General features: G+C 42.1%; 1 protein-coding gene across 1 annotated transcript in view; it reads left to right on the top strand.

Moving 5' to 3' along the window:
• Nucleotides 1–22,323, top strand: part of LOC119408494 (collagen alpha-1(XXIII) chain) — a 250,608-nt gene that overhangs the window by 218,053 nt on the left and 10,232 nt on the right. The window contains exons 10-19 of the mRNA XM_037675320.1: nt 5,911–5,985; nt 7,469–7,585; nt 13,103–13,129; nt 13,221–13,247; nt 14,183–14,236; nt 14,318–14,377; nt 15,859–15,903; nt 16,010–16,069; nt 20,458–20,493; nt 20,614–20,658. Coding sequence (XP_037531248.1) covers nt 5,911–5,985; nt 7,469–7,585; nt 13,103–13,129; nt 13,221–13,247; nt 14,183–14,236; nt 14,318–14,377; nt 15,859–15,903; nt 16,010–16,069; nt 20,458–20,493; nt 20,614–20,658 — 546 coding nt within the window. The remainder of the gene's footprint in view (nt 1–5,910; nt 5,986–7,468; nt 7,586–13,102; nt 13,130–13,220; nt 13,248–14,182; nt 14,237–14,317; nt 14,378–15,858; nt 15,904–16,009; nt 16,070–20,457; nt 20,494–20,613; nt 20,659–22,323) is intronic.

Here is a 22,323-nt window from a genome sequence, read left to right on the forward strand (position 1 = left end):
ATGGATGGATGGATGGATGGATGGATGGCTGGCTGGATGGATGGATGGGATTAGAATGGATGGATGGATGGATGGATGATACCTGAATGTAAAGTGTTTAGAAAATGTAGAGGCAGACTATCGGTGATTGGAAATTAAAATCTAAAAGGAATAAATGTCCTTCTTTTTTCCCTCCATCTAATAAACAACATCATCAGTTCTCAGTTTTCCCATCGGTGGAGCAATGTGCAGCGTAAATGAAGAGAAATCTCATCACAACTCTGTCTCCTTCCAACCTTCAACACGTCTTCAAACTCTGGATACTTCAGTCAGAACGCTGTGACAGTCCTGCTCCTGGGAGGAGGTTTCATCTGTCTGAAGCCAGAGACCAGAGAAGACCCACTTAAACCTCACCATCTAAACTCTGCCGCCGCTGCTGCTGTCTAGCCTCAGCAAAGTTTTTAATAACATTTCCATTTTAAAAAAAAATAAACCTTCTGTCTACGTCTGGTGCTTTGTTTGAATGTGACATCATCCGTTCATGAGACCTGTGTAATTATTTTCAGCTTCATTCAGTGTGGTTTGAAAATGCGCCCCCTGTGTGTTTTCATGCTTTGAGTTCTATAAAAAAAAACTCACGTAGCCCACAAGTTCTTCAAGTTTTAGAATATCGGGTCAGGCCTTTTCACAAAAACAATTCTGGGGTAAAATTTGTGGTTCAAACTGTACTTTTATTCGCTTACAGTAATATGAAAGAAATTATTATTATTATTTAGCTATTTTATGAAGTTCCCATAAACCAAAAGCTTAAAAAAAACTAAATCATTTTAGAGATGATTAAATTCCATCTGTACACATTCCCCTTTATACAAAAGATGACCAAATTAGAAAACGGCAATTAGATATTTAAAACAAAACTTTTAGTTATGTTCATGTCTCGTTTACAGAAATCTAACGAGCAGTTTTCATAGCGACATGTTTTTAAAAGGTGAACCAAATTTGTTGTTTTTCCTGATTCTTCCTCAATACAAAGTGCAAAACTGTTTGTCGTATGTTCCTATGAACATGGACGTACATATGAACAGGAACTCATGTTCCTGAAATTATGATACAAATACGAGTGGTGGATCCCTGTAATGCTGGTATCAGTTACAGTATGTTCAGGCTGAGTAGCAGAATAGAAATAGAACGTGTTCTGTGATAAAACACCCAAACAGCCAAATAGATGACAGCTTCAATCAAACCTAGACTTCAACTGGAAACAACTTCAAATGAAAGTTCAATGGAGAATAAAACAAAATGTGTTGAAATAGAACTGACTTAAAGTAAACTGGTGTGCAGGCTGCTACTTAAACAGCAGCAGAGACGTCTCTGCAGGACCTGCTCGTGACAAAAGACGCCAAAACTTGATTCAAGTTGTCTCCAATTTGTCTTTAGCTGCTGTGGTGCAGAGGAGGCGGCCAGACCACGGGGTGTGTGGTGTCACATCTCAAACTGCACCTTTAATTAAATCTAAAGTTGGGCATTTAAACTTACAGCCGTTTGCTTTTTTATGTCAGATATGAACACAAGCGTGTACTAAGTAAGTAAGCTGGTACTCAGAGCTCATATTATCATTTAGGTTGTTGCTCTATGAGCAGATGGAGAACCAGCTGGATATGGTAAAAGCTGCTTTATACCACGTCAGAAGCCGAGCGGTCGGCTCGCGGTCACGTGGTTGCCAGGTATTCTCATTCGCACGCAACATTTATAGTCCATGAGACACACGGCACCGAGCTCCTGGATAACCGCTCCCGCCGCAGTGCATGTCACGCCCAAAGTCGTTGCTTACCTGAACTTGTGAAACACTGGTCGTCATGTTGGTGCTCATCTCCCAGTGCTTCACATGAACGTCCAGCCACCGTAGAGCGGAGCACAGTAGTCCCTCGATTATCGTGGGGGTTATGTTCCACACACCCCCACGATTGGTGAAAAACCACAAAGTAGTAACACTATCCAACAATCTTCAGTCAGCTCATCTGGACTGTTTTTTTTTTTTGTTTTTTTTGCTGAGACGTTTTGTCCTTCATCCAAAGGACTTCGTCACTCTGAGAAGCCACCAAACAAAACTGATTTCCACAAACAGCAACAAACTGTTTTTCCGACGATGTAAAGAGCTGTTTGTGGGAATCAGTTTTGTTGGGTGGCTTCTCAGATTGAAGAAGTGCTTTGGATGAAGGACAAAACATCTCAGGAAAAAAAAAAGACACCGCCCAGATGACCTGACTGAACATTGTTCGATTTTATACCTGGATTATTGAGCATGAACTTTGGTAATAACGCTATATTTATTTTAGCATTAATAAATATTTTAAGGCTTTATAAACCCTTCTCACACTTGCAATAATCTAAACTCTTAAACCTATGTAATTTTAACAATATACGTATATGTACTGTGCAGTACTGTAAAATTTTACTCACCAGCCCTGCAGACCAGCAGCGTCCAAGGTGATGTACGCGTGGACATGTACGCTATGTTGATAAGCTGTGGCGTCTTCCATCTTGAATTATTGTGTACCAATGATAACTTTCTGAGTGTTTCATTAAAACCTGACCGGTGGTTCATGAGACACTTTGCTATCAAACACAGTTATTTATTAAATGTGTGGGCGTTAAGATATTTAACCTTAAAGCATCGACACGGCAGAACGAGATGGCGTGCTGGAATGACAACGAGCGACTCTTTTTGTTTCGTAGAGGTCACAAACGGAGTGTGAATTTGACAGAGCTGCAAAGTGGAACGACATTTACGACGCGGCTTGAAAGCCTCACAGGAATCCCTGATTCCTGTCGAGACTTTTAGATCTTGAAGCAACAATTTGTGTGAAAACTATTGTTTTTCTGACATTTTGCGTCACCCGTTCTCACCAAGAGATAAATATATCACTTGGCTTTATGGCTTTGATTTTCTTGGATTGAGCGTGCGGCTCCACAGAAAACCCTCAGAATATTCCTTGGAAACACGCGCTCGGTTCAAAACAAACCTTCAGCGCTTGAAGATGCTGCGGCCGAGGATGATGACTTCATGAGGGTTTCCATATCAGCCCACAAAGGCCGGCAGCTGAAAAACTATTAAAAACTGCAGGAGGATCGTTCCAGCAGGAGCTCGATTATCTCTTTGGCCTTTTTTCAACGTCGTGCTCTGGTTCACCTCTGAACTCTTGGCGGATACGAGAACACGAGTGAAAACAGGACGCAGCCATGAATCTCCTTCAACCTGGGACTTCCTGTCGATTCATCACCTTCAGTTTCTTCATCGGCCCCTGTCTGGTCCCAGGGACAGCCTCAAACACAGGAGGGGTGTTGAAACAAATTCAGATGCTTCAGAACCACCAATAAAATAGTGACACGAAGCCTGTTTGGCTACTTATTTTTGAAGAATCGTTATCTAAATAAAACTGATGATCGTCCAGACGGGGGCGCTGTCTTTTATCTGAGTGTTTGTTCAGTCACTGAGTTAAAAACTGGAGCGGTAGTAGCCCAAAGTCATCTCCAACACAGACTCTGAGTGCTTCTAGCTCACGCCAGGTGTTGGTTTAAAACTTTGTGGTTAACTATTTGAGGTCAACTCAGCCAAACTGCCTCCAGAGGATGACAAAAAGAAAAGAAAAACATCTTGAGACGGGGTTCAGGAGGGGAAATTGTTGTTTTTCTTAGTTCGAACCAGAGGTCTGAGGAGAATGAGGTAAGGGCGATGCCCGCTGTGAAACAGCCTCTTCACTTCTGGGATGTTTAAGGACCATATGTGGTCTTCACTGTGGGAGCAGTGTGAATGGGTGAATGTGACGGGGGGGAGGGGGGTGTATACAGGCACAAAGAGGGGGAAAGAGGGAGGTGTCTGTGGTCAGAAAAACCTCAGCTGTCCAGCGCTCACCGCAGCCTGTTAACAGAAACCTCTCGAGCAGACTTTTCTTCTTTCTCACCCGCCGTTCTCCTCCCCGTCGCCACAACTCCTGAGAGCTTCTCTGCCCCATCTCTCCGTCCCTCTCCCACTTTTCCACGTGTTTTTGCGGGAGCTCGGCCAGAGAGGCCACGCGGCGCTCAGTGGTCCGCAGCGGCAGAAAAACGCCGCTCCTTTCAGCTCGACGGACAATCCATACAGTGACTGTTGACGGGAGAGAACGCCAAGCCACTTGTGTTTGGTTTGGAAAGGATGGGAGAGAACGGAGTATGCACACAGATACACAATTAAACATAGGTTTGAGTTAGACACCAAGATATTAATTTTCAAAATGGCAAAGGTGGCAGTTTCCATGTTTTTACTGTTTTTCCCTTTATATAAATATGTAATACGTGTGAATCATAGAGAAACACTCACTGACCCAAACAAAGGGTTACGTCCCCAGACAAAGCGGCCCCGTGTCAGTAGGTATGGTCCCCACTTGGACCTGGATACAAGTGGTGATTCAGTGCAGACCAAAGTCAAGATGTGTCCACGGTGGTTGTGACTTGTCCTCGAGGTCCACTTCTCAGTCAGAGAGTTGGAGTTGACATCTGATCCCAGAAGTAATGATGGGCTGTCTCAGCAGACAGGCAGCTCAGAGACAAAGTGCAGAGTTGCACAGCATGTTGTAAAGAGCCAGTGCAACCGTCCCGCTTTGTGTGATCCGCCTTGAGACACGGGAACCTTTGCAACGGTTCCAACATGGTGTCTGACACATCTGTACGCAGGTTTCATAATGAGCCCACCTGCTCTAATAAAAACCTGTCACCGCTGCCAAAGTGTTCGTAACTCTATCTACGAGACATCAGCTGTGTCCGATGAGATCAAACATCAAGATTCATGCTCAATAATCCAGGTAAAAAAATCCAACAAAGCACAGTCAGCTCCTCTGGACGGTTTCTTTTTTTGTTGAGACGTTTCGTCTTTCATCCAAAGGACTTCGTCAGTCCGAGGAGCCACAACAAAGTCAGTCCCATAAGTGGCTTACTCTATAGTGGGCCAACCAGTTCTATGGAGATAAGATGGTTTCTGGAGTCTGCCCTCTCCCCCGCCGACTCCTCTGAGGCAGCCATGGCCAAAGGGATTCAAAACATCAAAGTTCATGCTCGATAATCCAGGTTAAAAAAATCCAACAAAGTTAAGTGTCAGAGGAGTCGACGGGGGAGAGGGCGGACTCCAGAAACCATCTTTTCACCATAAAACTTGTTGGCTCACTAAGCCACTTATGGGACTCAGTTTATTGTGGTTCCTCGGACTGATGAAGTCCTTTGGATGAAGGATGAAACGTTTCAACAAAAAAAGAAACCGTTCTGACCTGACTTAACTTTGTCCAATGAGCTTCACTGACTGTTGGACACTGGCAACTGCCTGATAACACTACCACTCCATGACCCTCTGACGCATGTTCTAAACATGAAGTCACATCCTTTACACCCATCACTGGTCTGTACGAGAACCAGTTACATCCAAACTGGACCGTTTGTTCTGGGGGCCTTAACGTTGCTGTCAGTGATCGTATTCACTCGACTGGTTTGTGGTTTTCATTCACTGTTTCCTTCCTGTCTTCAGGGTCCTCCTAACTACAGCCCATACGCAGGTCTGCACAGTAATCAGATTCTCGCTGTCAAGGTTTGTCTTCCCACAGAAACCGTCCTCGTCCTCCTTCAGGCTGCAGCTCTGTCACTGTCCCTGCACAAAGACGATTAAACGCCCCGCTCTCTTTTTCTGATGAATCTTTGATTCTCTTTTCTCCTGCAGTGCTCATTTTCCTCCACCTCTGGACTTTTAGTTTAACACGGATGTCTGATTTTTTCTACTCATTTATCTCCTTCTCTTGTTCCTACGCTTTTCATCACCTCTTCATCCTTCTTTTCTCCTAACGCTCTTCTCCTGTATTCTGTTTATTCTGTTTGTTTTTTTCTGTTCTTGCTCCATCTGTTGCATCTTAGATGGTTTTCCCGCGGTACGACCACAGCTTTCTGTCTGGAGAGCAGTCCAGCAGCTTTCAGAGACGCTTTCTGAAGGTAGACCTGAACTAAAAGGCATGTGCGTTCTTTTTAACACTTTAACCCACCTTTCTTTAGCACGTCGTCGTTCTGCTTTTTGCTTCTTTATTAAAACAAAATCATGTTTGTTAACATAATTTAAGATGGACAGCATTGTGTTACCCTAGCTAATTAACTAAAGGTATTTGTTTTAAAGTTTCTAAAGCATGCCACATATATGGAAAATATATTTTAGTTTGGGTTGTTTCTACTACAGTGCCTCATTTTCCAGAAAAAATAATGAAAATGTGTAATTTGGTGTTGACAGTTCAATATAAAATGAACCAATGGTTCTTATTAGTCCTTGCCAGCAGTCTTGTTTATTAGCTAATTTTGCTTTAGTGTAATATTGTATTTTGGTCATACTTCATTTGACCCAACAAAAATCAAAGTTTAATAATTCAGTTCAGTTTATTTATATACAAAGTCACAACAGACGTCATCTTAAGGCACTGAACAGAAACAGTCACATACAGTACATAAAAAAGTCAATTACTAATGTTCGCCAATAATAATAATAATAATAATAATAATGATAATAATTGTAATATCTAATAAATCCACATGTTGAGGCCTTTTAGGACATTAACGGTTCCCAGATAACAAAAAGATGAAGGTGTCTCACCTGGAAAAGATTAAATTTGTAATAAATGTAGAAAATAGAAAACAAAGTCATCAATTGAAGGATTTTGGGGTTTGTTTTGTTTTTTCAATGAGAAACAGAAGAAATTAAGTTTTTTGTTGTTGTTGTTTTTTGCATGAGTGTTCCTTTAAATGACTAAATATTAATCTGACTCAGCAGATGAAGAGATGCTGCAGGGCAGTGTCTTTCCTGGTCGGCTGCTGTTTAAAGTCACATCTTGAGTTTTTTTCTGTCTTTTATAAACAGGAGATTATGCTGCTGAAATTAAGCAATTCTAATAAAATTAAATGAGCTTATAAATCGTTGTTTTAGAAGAAGTCATGTCGCATCAAAGCCCCCAAACAGCGTCTAGTTTACACAACAACAAAGGTTTTTCTTAAATTAACTTTTAAAATAAAAACTGAGCAGCTGATTTTTCATTTTCTTTTTTCAGACTCACTGTTCTGATTGAATATGATTTTTAAAAAATTGTTTTATTCATTTTTTTTTTTTTAAATAAGTTGTTTTCTAATAGCCCAAGTCCCTCTCACGTTTGATTTCCAGAGACATTTATTTGTGTTCTCTTTGAAGAGACTTAAAAAAAAAAAAAAGGGGTTCATACTTTATCAAGCTAAATTAGGCTAAAAGATTAAAAAGTGAAGAAGTTTCAGACTCAGGTGGTTGTCGTATCATTTTTAAAGCGTAAAACCAGTTTCTGCTGCCATCACTGTCCAAACACCAATAAACTGTTGCTTCTCTCCCACACAAACTGAAACAAAACTAACATGGATGGATTTTTCTGTCACACAATTGTCCTTCTTTTTTTATTCCTTTCATCAGGGTGATCAGGGTCAAGCTGGACCTTCTGGTCCTCCCGGTCCTCCTGGTCCACCTGGGCCCCGCGGACCCCCCGGGAACACCGGCAAGGATGGGCCTCGTGGTCCCACTGGAGAGCCGGTAAGAGCATCGCTCGTTTGACGCCATAAAACTCGTGTTTTACCACCAAGTCTGGGCTCGTTGTGGATCTGCAGTGAACCTCACCTGAAGACAGGTGGGGGGGGGGGGGGTGTCTTCACAGAAAATGGTCCCTGTGCACTCATTCTTGCCTTTGAGCTCTGGCTTACCTAAAAAGAAGCAAAAAAACTTCCCAAAATAGCAACTTTGCTTCAAGCCTCATCTGTTTTGTGTAAGTCAGTGGCCACAAAGTTCCCCAGAACTCCCCCCGATCCATCCCTCCCCCCCCCCCCCCCCCCCCAATCACAACTGTGAAGTCGTGCTCGCTGAAACAGATACGACACTGCGGTGAGTTCATGGGCAGTTTGCCGGCATCAGCAAACAATAGTGTCCTCCTCGCCTGGGGCCGTTTCTGCTGCTCAGAATTAAATTTCTCCAGCATCAATCTGCGGTTCTTTGCTCGAAGAAGAGGGAAAAAATGTTTATTTTTTGTTTATCCTCATGAAAGAATAATCGCCGCAGAGCTCTCATCTGGAACTGGACAACAAGGGATCCGTGTGAAAAATGTTGGTTTTGACGTGGTTGACTTGAGAACATGTGCTGAAGCAGCAACAGAGAAGAGACCAGGCCGGCTCAGAAAGTGACAAAAACCAGACGGGCAGAAGGAAAAGAGGGCCATCTTGTAACGCTGCCGATTACGAAAAGTGCTCTTCGAGTTGATTAAAGGCGCTGCAGAAACCCAAAGCAGCCAAACAAAGTGGCGCTGAGAGCTGCTCCATGTTGTGGGCAGATGTCTGAGCAGACAGAGCAGGAGAAAGTGAATAAAGCCGACCAGGGTGGGCATCCTCAGACACGTCATGTTCCTATCTGTGAACTGAAAAGACGGAAATGATGAACCACGGCAGGGTGGAGAAAACTTCAGGAGTGACTGGTGACAAAAGGGCAGCGAAGGTCAAAGAAAACGTTTGCAAGAGAGTGGTGAGACCAGCCATGTTGTATGGTCTGGAGACAGAGACATGGACAAAAAAGACAAGAGAAAGAACTGGACGTGGCAGAAATGAAGATGTTGAGGTTCTCCTCAGGTGTGACAAGGATGGATAAGATCAGGAATGAGATCATCAGAGGTACAGCACAGGTTGAACAACTGGGAGATAAAGTTAGAGAGACCAAACTGAGATGGTTTGGACATGTCCAGAGGAGGGACAGTGGGTATACTGGTAGAAGGATGTTAGAAATGCAGCTGCCAGGAAAAAGACAGAGGAGCTACATGGATGTAGTTAGAGAAGACATGGAGGTAGTTGGAGTGAAGACATGGAGGAAGATGACTCTCTGTGGAGACCCCCCACTCTAAAAGCGTCTCGTTGCTTTGTTTTTGGGTACGAAGCGAATCATGGCAGGTGGTAGGGCTGGACAATATGGACCAAAATTAATATTTCAATATTTTTACGATAAATCACGATATACGATATATATCTCGATATTTTTTTCTTTTCATAAAGTAACAAAAATATATTTCTCAGTCAAAGCTTTGTCCCTGCTGTCACACAGGCACATTTATTAACTGTAGCTGCGCCGCCTTCACGACGTGAAGCAGCGTGTGTGAAAAGCAGTGAGGGGCTGCTAGTGTTCAGCGAGGGAGAAGGAGGGTCTGCATGAAGTTGGACGGGCAGAAAAAGGAGAACTACTGTACAGATTTTCACGTCTTACAGTGAGGGGTGGCGCAACGTTAATAAAGCGGTGGCTAATCATATCGCTAAAGACACGGTCCTTAGCGGCTAACAAGACAGTCAACTTTAGCCATCTTGTTCCACAGCTGAGACTGGGAGCGTGTCTAACGATCAAAGCTGCTGTTTTACTAACACACTCTCCACTTGCAGCGCTGTTTTAAATGATGAAAAGGTTCGTTGTGCTCGAACCTTTCGTCGGGACTTGTTTTCGGCATTGTCTACAGAAAACATTTTTCCGCTGCTCATCTGACAAATTAGATCTGAACCATGTCCAAATAACAGAACCATTATTTTTTGCCCTGCTCACAAGCTGCTCTGCGAATGCTACGTCCCACCTGGAGAATGGGGGGGGGGGGGGGGGTGATGGGCTGTGTGTTTGTATTCAGTGAGGTAGAGGAGGGGCCGCAAGAGAGAAAGAGAAGACAGCAGGCGGATTTTCAAGTATATCGTTTATATATACATATTTTTTTAATCTTATATCGCAAATGAAATTATCTCGATATTTTTAAAATATCGAGATATCGCCCAGCCCTATCAGGTGGTTAGGAAGTCTTGTAGTGAGTCACGTGAGGTACGTGTCACTTGTTGTATGACAAATATATGGATATATATTTATGCATACTTTTCACGAGTTCTTCATTTTTCTGACTGTAAATGCCGTGCATTGAATTTAACACAAAATGTAACGAGAGACGTTATTTATCTTTGACCCATCAAATGAATGGAATCATTTATTTTCAGAATCAAAGTTTAACATCAAACATTTACATTAATTTGGCAAAATATGAAAATAATAACAGACAGTTTCACAGAAAATGAACTTCAAATCACTCGGCGGTGATTTGAGGACTTTGCTTCAGACATTCCTAAAAATATCTGTACTGATTTATGAGAGAGAAGAGTTTAAGATTAAATTGAGATTTATCTTACAGAGGAAATATGTGAGGGAATTTAATCTGTTTGACCAGAAGTTGCACGCTCCGTCCGATCTCAGCTTCTCACGGTACACTTGGTCAAAATAGAACCATCTACCTGTTGATGATGAATCAGCCTTGGAGTAGTTCCTTTCTGACTCGTTTCAGCGTCTCCGTCGAGAGCTACCAAACCTTCAGAGAGTCGTGCGTGGTTAGCTCAAAACAGAATTATAATCCCCAAAAAAAACCTCTGGATTCTTCATTGCTCTGAAGCTTTCAGAACCGACTGCACTCTCAATCTTGGAACTCTCACGTTCTCCAGAACTCTCAATCTAACATGAACTGAGAAGTTGCCACATTTTATTTGGGTCGACTTCCTGTTCAATTTAGAGCTTTCTGATTCGTGGATGTACCAGAAAGAGGAGTGGTTTTGACGTAAGGTGTTTATCAACAGTCGAGGTCAGAGAATGAAATTTGTTTTCACATACAGAAAAGATTATTGCAGCAACAGCAGACTTCGTGGAGTCAACTCTTGGTAATCTTCTGAAAAAGTTTAAACATGACATTTTTCTCGGTAAACATTTTAGTTGACCGAAAACCAACCTTTCACATACTTACGACTTGACTCATTTCAGACAGAAAATCAAGGGATGCTTATTCAGGTGATTTCTTCTTGGAATGAGGAATAAAAATCATTACTTACTGTTTATGTAAAATAAAGATGAGTAGTTCTTTTCAACCTATAAGCATTGAGTGAACTAACACAATTTGATTATCAAAACATTTGTAAGACAGTAATGATTATAAAGAATTGTCTTTTCTGCTTGATTAATTCAAGAAAGAAAGTTCATCAGATGGCCCAGACTTATTCAGATCAATGAAAATAACAGTCTCTGTCCATCTGGTAGATTTGAGGTCATCTGGTTCACTACAGTCTGAAGAGTCTGGGTACAAAATGAACAGAACTGGAGTACAGTCCATTAATAATCATATCAGACCCACCTGTTGCCATTTTAGCTCCTCGATGGCTCTGAATTAAACGCTAACTTCGCAAACCTGAGCTCATTCAAAGAACACAGGTAAGATATTGTTTGTTCCTAACCTTTCCACAGAACCCCTTACGAGTACATTATAGCAGTATTTTTTGATGCATCCGACATCTGATGTCTCTTTAACTCAAAGCGGGGCTACGAATTATTAGCAAGGCTGATTTGTTTCCCACTGCTGTGAATGGCAGCTCGAACAGGTGAGAGGGAGGAGAAGAAGGGGGGGGGGGGGGGACATCTAAGGATGATAGGACCAGCTGGGAAACATTTCTTCTGCTCCTGCACATTGTTGTAAACATGAGAAATGAAAGGAAGGTAGCCTCCAACGTGTACTGAGAGATGGAGGAAACACTACTGCTGCGAGTCTGCTGTGGGTGACCTCATAGCTCGTATTTAGCTGCTTCAAACACACGTCCACTTGGCCCCCGCAAACAGCCGACACCTCTGTTTACCCAAACGAGCCAAATCTTTGATCAGCCGACGGAGCGAGACGGGAAATACCGTTTGCATTTGAAGTTGTTTGGAGCTGGGACTTGTTCATCACTTACAACTTCTTTACAACGGGGTTTCCTTTTTATTTAATTTCTGTTGCTAAAAAAATGAAGATATGAAACAAAACTTTCAGAAATGTCTCTTTAGGACCAAATCCTGCCAAATGGGTAGTATGTCAAACTGCGTGAGCAGCTGAGACGTTTTCTCCTTTTTCTGATCCATCAGTGAGAACTTTAATGTGATTGGGAGATAAAACGACACTTTTCAGTCAGAAAATGACAGAAAATGTATGAAATGTCGGGAAAATAAAGTTTTTTTTATTGTACAGGGAGGTATTGCAGCAAATATCCCATAAAAATATGGGAATATCTCATGAATATCCACTTTAAAAGCCTTTATGTCTTTTTTAATGGGTTTTTCTTGTTAAAAGTGTTCGTGTTTAATGTGATAAATGTCACTTCTAGCTCTCGTCTTCAAAACCTCTTGACCCCAAAGGCCGTAGTGTGGCGCTGTGCAAAAGTTTTCATCCATCCCTACTTTCTGAGTGTTTTGCTCCCAATCAGTCAGACTTTCTTATATTGTTCAGTCATCCTCACTCAACGTTCATTTCTCCTTTCGAATGTCTTTGGCTGCCTTTTCCAGTCCAAATGTTTTCAGAGGAACTTAAACAGAGTTTGTAGACACATTGTTACGATCAACCTGTTGTAGAAACACCAAATGTTCCCAGTTTTTTGTTGAATTTGTGAAAAATACAAAAAAAAATTACCAACATATAAAGTACCGTAGTATTTTAGCTCCAATGGAGTGATTCTTAATTAATTTTTAGCTGAAAACTATACGAAGTGAAGGATGACGCATCTCTCAGGTCTTTACTAGGTTTTTTTCTGCTGTTTTTTTAGACACTTCTTCTTTTGTCCTCCACTTCCCCACTTCCCTCAGCTCTTAAGTCTGTACAACAATATGGTCAGGTGCAAGGACGGGGCTGAATATTGAGGTTCAAAGACCTTCAGAAAGTCTGAAGATCAAAATCACTTAAAAAAAATACGTTAAAGTCTGGCTGTTCGGAAGCAAAGTATAAATACTCTCATCGAGTCATTAGGAGCTGCTGTCTGTGTGAAAGTACAGACAGTTGTTGTGTATTTATACTCAGACAATCAGTGTTTGCTTTAAATTTATCACCCATCTGCTCATAATGAACTCTTATTAAAGAAACCACAAGTCTTGGGTTTCTTCGGGTCTATACATGTTTCTTATTAAACCGCGACATCTAGTGGTCAAAAAGATGTAGTGAATATTCTGAAGCATGTCCCGTTAATGAAGTTTCCTGTGTGTCCTCCTCAGGGTTTACTCGGCCGTGATGGTGTTGAGGTGAGTGTAGTTCACTCTCAGAGCTTTAATATAAAAGTAAGAACTGTCATTTGTCTTTAATTTAATTTTTTTTCTACTTCTTTTGCCTCAGGGACCACAGGGGCTGCCTGGGAGGCCGGTAAGACGACTCATAGATTATCAGCCTCACCTCATTTTTATCATCGCCTGTATCTGCAGCATGCGTCTGTCTGTTAGCAAAATATCTCATGAATCACTGGATAGATTTTAAGCTTGCAAAAAGTACTGTGTTCAATTTAAGATGTCTGATCCTAAAAATGACCAAAAAAAATCCTGTAAGTTCATTTTACAGATTTTGAGCTCAATCTTGTGGTAGTGGCTGAGAGTCATCCCCGTCACATATTCTGAGTGCTAATTCGTGGCTCAGCATTTTTGCTGAACGTTTCACCATTAATTATTCAGAGTCAACTTTTTTTGTCTGTTAGCAAAATATTTCATAAACTGCTAGACAGATTTTAACTAAACTTTCAGGAAATAATGATTGGTTGCTTGTCTACCTTCTTGGAGACTACCCAATTCAAAATGGCCACCACAGCCAAATGAAAAAGGCTAATGTTCAGTCGATTTGGCAAATGCTGAGCTAAAGTTTTGTGTGGCTGCAGCTGAGAGTCAGTCACAACACAAACTCCAAGTGCTACTTGTTGTGGAAGATCCTTGTTTAAAACTTTAGCATTAACTGTTGGAGTCAACTCTGTTTGTCTGTTAGTAAAATATCACATGAACCACTGGATGGATCTTAATGAAGCTCTCAGAAAGTCATCACTGTGCGTACTTCTATAAATGATTTGCTTTTAGTCAGTCCACATCGAGACGACTACCACCGCTAATCCGAATTAGTCAACATTAAAATGACTGTAACTCCATCAATTTTTCAGATATGAAGCTAAATTTATGGATGTGGTAGTAGCTGAGAGTCATTTGTAACACATGCCCTGAGTGCTAACACATCTCACGATGCTGCGTGAGGCTGCAGACATTTTTTATATTTTTATGGTTTGGCCAAAACAGCTTTTAACATTTGTTTAACTGTCGCAGGGAGAGGATGGCGAGCCCGGCTATCCAGGCGTGCAGGGTCCTGCAGGTCCAAAGGTACCACAGAGCCTTACGTAAAACTGTCCACTTCTCTGAGTCCGTTCACTGACGGTCACCGTGTAACCTTATGTGCACCAGGGAGAGCCAGGTGTTGGTGAAAAAGGAGAAAGGGGCATGGATGGACTCCCGGGCTTAAAGGTATGTAAACAGAGAAACTGCATTTACAGCAAAGATGCTACGTGAATTATTACTGAAGAACTTGTTGAAATTAGCTAAAAATGTTGAAATATAGCTGAAATGGAAGAAAAAGTTTAACTTTGCAGAAGAAAGAACACATTTGCTGAATTAGGCTGAAATAGGAAAAATTAGTACAAAAATTAGGAAATTAGCTTAAAAAGCTGAAATTAGTTCAAATTAGGGGCGGCACGGTGGCGCAACTGGTAGAGCTGCTGCCTCTCAGCGAGCAGGTCCCTGGTTCAAACCCCGGTCCAGGGACCTTTCTGGGTGGAGTTTGCATGTTCTCTCCGTGCATGCGTGGGTTTCCTCCGGGTGCTCCGGTTTCCTCCCACAGTCCAAAAACATGCATGTTAGACTGATTGGTAACTCTAAATTGTCCCTAGATGTGAGTGAGAGTGAATGGTTGTTTGTCTCGTTTGTCTCTTTGTGTCCCTGTGATGGACTTGCGACCCGTCCAGGGTGTCCCCCGCCCCTCGCACAGTGATTGCTGGACATGGGCACCGGCGACCCCCGTGACCCAAAATGGAATAAGCGGGTAAAGATAATGGATGGATGGATATTTAAAATTAGCTGAAAAGGCAGAAAGAAGCTTAACCTAGCAGAAATATGCTGAATGGAGCATAACAAACTGAAATTAGCAGAAAGAAGTTAATTAGGCTGAAAGTAGCAGAGATGACCACAAAAAACCTTGAGTTCATCTGAAAACGGCTCATATTAGCTAAATATGCTAAAATATCTTAGCTTAAACGTTTAAATTAGCAGAAGAAAGTGGAGAGAGACCAATTTTGCCCAATGGTAAAGAAGCAGAAAGGAGCACAAAAAAGTGGAAACTGTCTGGGGAAAAAAAATGTGAAATTAGCAATAAAACAGCTCAAAATTGGCTTAAAAAAATGATTTAAAAAGCTTAAATTACTAGAAGGAAATGGGGAGAGAATAATTGTACTCGATTAAGTTTAAAGAAACAAAAATGTGGGTTATCTGGCCAAAAAAAGGCAGAAATTTGCAACAAAACAAAATAAAACAGCTGAATGATAGCTAAAAAAGCAGAAAGAAGCTTAAATTACTGGGAGCAAGTGGAGAGAGCACAACTGTGCCCAATTAGGCTGACTCAAAATAGTTAATTACCAAGTCTTTATGTGAGTTATCTCGCTGTAGCGGCCCCTGAAGAAGAGCAGCCGAAAGAAGAAGAAAAAGATATAACGAACGATAGCTTGTGATAAACACTATACTCTGAGAAAAGGTCTGATTTCTTTTTTTCATTTGTTCCATTTGCATCTAAGACTAAAGTCAGATTAATCTAAGATTAAAGTCAGAATTCTAGGAAAAAAGTTGTAATTCAGGATATTTTTACAATTATTATGTTATTTTATTATTTTTTGCCAGCACTGTGGCCCTAATCCTCTGTACCAGTCATATAGTGGCATGCTATTTGCTCCTTACAGGGTGATAAAGGAGAGACAGGAGCGCAAGGACCTGAGGGACCCAAGGTATGTTCAGTGAGACACAGTAATATTTTATCTTTTTAAATCCAGTTGTGTAGATTGTGTCCATTTTCTAATCAAATATCCTCTGCTGGTTTATCCTGGTGAAAAGGGGGCCGCGGGCTCCTCGGACATTGTCGACTTCAACGGCAAGCTCCTCGATGCATTCCAGGTGAGTCTTGTTGCACGTTTCGTCAGAAATTCAGCACCGGAGTTCACAATACAAAAGCTTCAGACAAACCAGCCTGGATACGGCTGCGGCAAGAGGAACGTGTGGATTATTTAATCCAGAAGCGTCTAACCACAACGTGTTGCCATTTTCTTCTCGACAGGCCATCAGCACCATCAGTATTTCGGTAACGCGCTGCTGATTGCTGCATGGTTTTTGGTGGCGTTGCCTGTAACTAACACCACTGTTCGTGCACCGTGTGTTCCCGACGTGCACCAGCTTCAGTGTGCAGGGTTTGTGTGGATGCTCAGATGTTCTGGATGTTTCTCTGTGGAGCACGTCTCAAGAGCCTTACTGAACGTCTGGCTCCTTCAGCTCATTTGTTCATCTGGGATACAACACGTGATCTCAGAAAATGTCTTGCAGCTGTGTTGTTTGATCAGAGAGCGTTGAAGAGACACACCAACCGTGAAGAAAAGTGCTGCTTTAGAGCACAGGTGTCCAAAGTGCGGCCCGCGGGCAATTTGCGGCCCTTGGGGTGATATTGTGCGGCCCATAGCTGCAGTTTAAGAATGATATTATTTTGGCCTGCAGGCTTAAGAGGTCGATGCAGACTCTCTGCAAATTACTTGGCAATCCTTTTTTATATAATGTTTATGTTTAACAGCCAAACAGATGAAAAACAATATTTTCAAAATGAGCGATATTAAGCAAAATACACACCTTTGGCTATAATCTTTATATTTTCTCTTCATGGTACAAAGCGCCAAAAACCTTCAAAGATTTCTACCAGAAAGAGACTTTTAGATAATGATTCATAAAACTTGGCTAAAAGTTGCAGTTGATAAAATAATCAAGAGGGAAATTGGACATTTTAAATGAATATAATGTGGCATCATCTACATACGAGTTGATCAACTTTATCAAACCTTCTATGAATCTGTTGTAGCGACTGACAGCTGGACGATTTTTCAGGACTTCGATCAGACTTTTGGGCCGTCCATGGTCCAAAAGTCTGATCGACCCACTTTTAACAGGAAACTTAGTCAAATTAAACTTTTGTTGCTGAGAACAGACTAAAATGAACTTTCCAAACACAAGAAAACAACAAACATAAACACAACAAATCAAATAAATCATTTTTAATCTGTGATGGACTTGCGACCCGTCCAGGGTGTCCCCCGCCCCTCACACAGTGATTGCTGGACATGGGCACCGGCGACCCCCGTGGCCCAAAATGGAAGAAGCGGGTAAAAGATAATAGATGGATGGATTAATTTAAAAAAAACTAGTGTTTATGAGGCTTTAATGTTTTGGATCTACAACAATTTAAAACTTTTTCTCCACCAAAGTTAGTCAACTTTTGTCCTTTTTCCTTAATATTGTTAACGTTGAGTTAAATTCACATTTTTGAGGCCCACGAGTCCTTTCATCTGGATAGTTTTGTCATTAGTCATCTGGATACATATGAAAGAGTTTGGACAGCCCTGTAGAGCCTCTGTGTTTTTTGTTCAGTAACAGTGTCTGCAAATAGAAAGGTGAACTTCTCCTTTAGTATTGAGCTTAAAGAGACAACACCCGACAGAGCAGGGCTATCACCATCAGTTAGAAAAGGGGCCACAATTAACCACTTGGTCTGAGCCAAGGGCCAGTTTCAGTTGATACGTTAAGACACCTGACGTCTTTTCCTGGTTGCAGGTTCATCAACAAGAGTTTGACTCGTCTCATTTGACGTTCTCTGTTGCTCTTTCCACGTCAAAATGAAAGATGACGGGAACATCCAACTTTTTATTTGGCTTTATTTGGCCAGCTGTCTTGAGAAGTCTGCACTTAATCAAGTATCAGATTTTTAAAGATAAAGGGGATGCAGTAAAAAAATATTTTAAATGGTAATGGACTACTTGTATAGCACCTTTCTATCTTGTCAAGACACTCAAAGCTCTTTACACAACAATCTGTGCCCTCATTTACCCATTCATACAGCACTCTACTAGATCTATACAAAGCTAATCAGAATCTGTAGAGATTAATCAATTTTACATTTAAAGTATGATCTTAAGGGCTGGATTTGAGGTTGACACATGCGCTATAGAGAAGAAAAGAAAGTCTGCACTCTTTCAATTTGAGAGTTTACATATCAGGATGAAAAAATGGCCGAGCCACCAGGAGCTTTGAACCACCCTCCTCTCCACTGTTGCTTCAGCTCATTGAGGTTTGCAGCTGTTTGTTTCTGCCCGACTCTCTTCAGGTCCCACCTCAGCATTTCTGATGGACTGGACACTTTGTGGCACCTTGACTCGTTTTCTCTTCATCATCATTCTGTTTAAGGTCCAAATTTCCGACTGGTTTTAGTTGCTTTCATCCAGGGGTCTGCAACCTGTGGCTCTGGGGCCACATGTGGCTCTGTAGTCCCTCATCTGCAGCTCTTTGAAGCTTTGACCAAAACCTACATAAAATTTGAAGACTTGTTTTTTGGGTTTTTTTGGTCCCAAAATGTAAAAATATCAATAAATGTTGAAATTAATTATTGATTATTAGTTTTAAACGGTCACCCCCACTTGTCAGAAAAAAAAACCCTCCAACTTCCTCAAAGTGGCCCATGGGCCACCAGTTGATCATCACAGTTGTATCAGGTTTCGTGGCTTCGGGCTCTTTTTTCTTGAATGAGTGAAGGTGCAGAAAGGGCTCTTTGATCAAAAAGGTTGCAGACCCCTGCTTTAGTCAAGCATGGGGTGGTGCAACTGAGACTGCATCAGTGGTCAGTGCTTCTGTCTCATAATCCTGAAGCTGCAGGTTCGAGTCCAGGATGGGACAGGAAGGGCATTCAGCATAAAACAATTGCCAGTTGGGTGTAAGTTGCATCACTGTGGTGACCCCATACAGAAGGGAGCAGCTGAAAGAAAAACAAATGTAATTTCCTCACTGTAAGATAATGAACTCCAGACCTCCTCCCAGTCTGATAGGCAGCAACAGTTGTGCCTTTAAGGCCATTGCTGATGTCTTTCCACCCTGATGTTGTGTTAACACACATCTGTGTGCTCCAGAGCAGCAAACTGACTAAACTCCAGCTTTTATAGAGGCGCTCACACTGCCGATCAGTTAATCAATACATCTGATCAGCAGCAATAGGCTCAATTTTTTCCATTTTTGGCTTTGTTGTTTCCTGAACAGACGCAGTGGAATCTGTTGTGAGTTTTTAAGCACATAAACTAAAATTTGAATATTTTTGGAGCTTGCTAAACACCAAATTATTCTCTTTAGAACTCAAAGAGACTTCCTTCATCCCACGACTGTAGTCTTGATTTTGATCTTACTAAGTATTGGACTACATGCTACTGTAAGATAGCTATCTTTGTGGCAGCATATGCATTTGATTAAAACCCAGTCTGAGCCCAGTCCCCTGATATGATCCGAACTGGGATCCTGCATGCAAAGTTGTAACTAACAGCCTGAGATTGTTACAAAGCAGGCGGCGATAATAAGAACCTGAGATCTTATCAGGAGCCTCTTACCCCTCAGAGTCAGGCAGCATGGAAATGCTCACCGGCCACCCAGCTCGGGCCTCGGCCTGTTTGCTTGTTTGTGTGAGAAGCAGCTCTAATAGGTTTTGTGGATGCTGAAAATATCGATGAATGCGCCATAAAGCAGCGCTGACTCTGTTTGCTGCTGACGCTCATTTTGCTGCTTTTTATCTGTTTGTTTGCATGAGCAGACCTTTTCTCCCCTGTGATGAAACACCCCAGATCAAATAGCCGCTTCTAAAGGTCTTCGGTTTCTGTCATTTTTGGAGAACAAAGAAAAAGTTCAAGAACCGTACACCTCTGGGAGGCACCGTGGTTTCCCCCTTTTATGACTTCAAGATGGCCGAGGCCTTCAGAGGGAGGAGGAACAAGTGTAACATTGTAGATGGAGGAATTAGGGAGCTTGATTTAGGAGGCCTGTCACCCCATCGCAGTGAAAATGTGGCCCGCATGTGCGTGCTGTTCCTCATCCGTTGTTGTCGAGCCTCCTTCCCGACGTCAAAACAATCAGCCGAATGAAAAATGAAGCCAAACCGCGTCCAGCGGCGTTCTGCAATCTCTGCGAGATGAAAACCGCTTCGGGTTTTGTTGTGATCAGTCCGGCTTTTGTTTGCTGCTCTGTGTATGACAAGTTTCCACTTGTGATAAACACGTAACGTAAACACGTAACGTAAACACGTGGCGATCGGAAAACCATCCATCGAAGTGGAGCCGATAAGTTCTGGACAGCTTGTGTGACTGAGCTACTGTTTACTGACGGGGTCAGAGTGTTGCAGTGCTGCGTTTATAGGCAATCAGTTTTAATTTTAAAAAAAATCATTGAACGACATTAAATTGGAGTAAAACTGGACTCATTCTGTTTGATTCCAGGGCCCACCTGGACCTCCTGGCCCTCCAGGGGCAAAGGTAACTGTTATCTTACTGGCGTTCATTTGTTTTATTTGATAAAGATTAAAAAAAGATGTTAGATATTTCTTGTATCGAAACAGCTCCCTGTGTTTATTCTGTCTCTCGTTGTCCCTTCAGGGTGAGCTTGGTTTACCTGGACCGGCAGGCGTCGATGGAGAAAAGGTACAGAGCTGAGACTACACACTGCCTGACTTGATGTCTTTATATGTTGTCAACATTTTTAGAGTAAAATGTTCTTTTTGTCCCCCATCACGGAGCGAAGAGGAGAATTGAAAATACTCTCAGTCCATCTGTCCTTATTGTGATCATGATTACTTAAAAGAAAATAAGTGAGGTGCCCACTTCCATTTTGGTGTATGGGTGCATCTAGGTGTAAAAAAAAGTCCCTATAGAAAATAGGGTTGCCATGTCAAAATCCAAGATGGCCACCAACATATACATTAATGCAAGCCGTCCTGATCTTTTGAGGAAACTATGCTTTCTAGTTTTTAATTCTGCTTAAACGTATAGTTCCCTGAAATGATTGGAATGGCCAAAGATTAATATGTGGTGGTCAAGGCCACCTTTGGCCACCCCCTGGCTCCAACACTGCCCCTGCTGGTGGATAAAGATGCTCCATCTGCTCACCAGGATCTGTCACTCTACACTGCATGGGACATGTAAATAAAATAATAATAATAATAATAATAATAAACTTGTTTTCTTCTTTGACACAGTGTAACCACTCTCCACTGGAATATCGTGCACCAAAAACATTTAGGTTCACTCTCATGCCCTGTTCAAGTCCAGTTCAGAAAAACACTCATTTAAAAAACTAAAAACATTCACTATTCAAATCCTTCACCATCGAGGAACATCAGTGTACGTTATTTACTTTCTCTTGACTCTTGACCCTCATACCCTCATTCATTTCTACCCTCATATCGGAGCCTCTCACTACATGTCCTCCGAATTGTAAATTATGGCTCTGGTCAGCTGGTCTCGCTACGCAATTGATAAAATTTTCTCAACGAGAAGACTGAGCGAAGGAGAGCCCTCACGCCCTGAAGGGACACTCGCAGCTGGAGACATGACGGATTTTTGGGGGCAGTGGAAGATGGTGTCTCTGTCTGTATTGTCTGTTAAGGATGTAGAAGACACGTACATAATTGGATTTACGATAACCGGATTTCTGCTTTTGGAGTTGGTGGGTATCTGGCATATTGACAAATTCGGAAGACAGCAGCAGCAGTTCTGGCAATTGTGAGGCTGCCTGCCTTGTATGAAGGAATGTACCGAGCGGTAAGCTCTCAGACTCAGATGCTGCATGAGCTGAGCCGTAAGCTGGACACGATTTCTGAGAATCACAGGCCACTTGCGGCTCCGGGGACTCACTGGCAGAAAGGAATCAACCTTGGAGAAGGCTACAAGCTCGGCCCGGCAGTGTGACCACAAAATTTGGCTGTTTGGAATCACCAGTGAGACGTACGAGCAGAACTATGAAGGTAGACATGGAAATTCAAGCAGAGGCCGCCTGACCCAAAATAATTGTGTTATCTGAATTTGGCTTCCCCACTCAGCCTTGAATTGGCCAGCTATCTCAAACTTCTCCTGGTTGTTTATGTGAACGAGAAGCTCTGCTCCCCGCCTCTCCTCTATCGCTCCCCTCCTGAGGACACCTGTGGATCTGTGTCAGAGTTGAGCCGGCTGATAGGCACTGTGCCATCTTTATCAGGACTATGGAACTTTGTGGCTGGGTCCTCGGACAACTCACTGCCCTCATTAACCTCCTCATGCATAAATGTATAATGATGACATCAGTGTTGCTGTTTCATGTGCTGAGGTCAT

This window comes from Nematolebias whitei, chromosome 4 (assembly GCF_014905685.2).
Source record: "Nematolebias whitei isolate Nwh7 chromosome 4, NemWhi1, whole genome shotgun sequence".
NCBI classification, from domain to species: domain Eukaryota; kingdom Metazoa; phylum Chordata; class Actinopteri; order Cyprinodontiformes; family Rivulidae; genus Nematolebias; species Nematolebias whitei.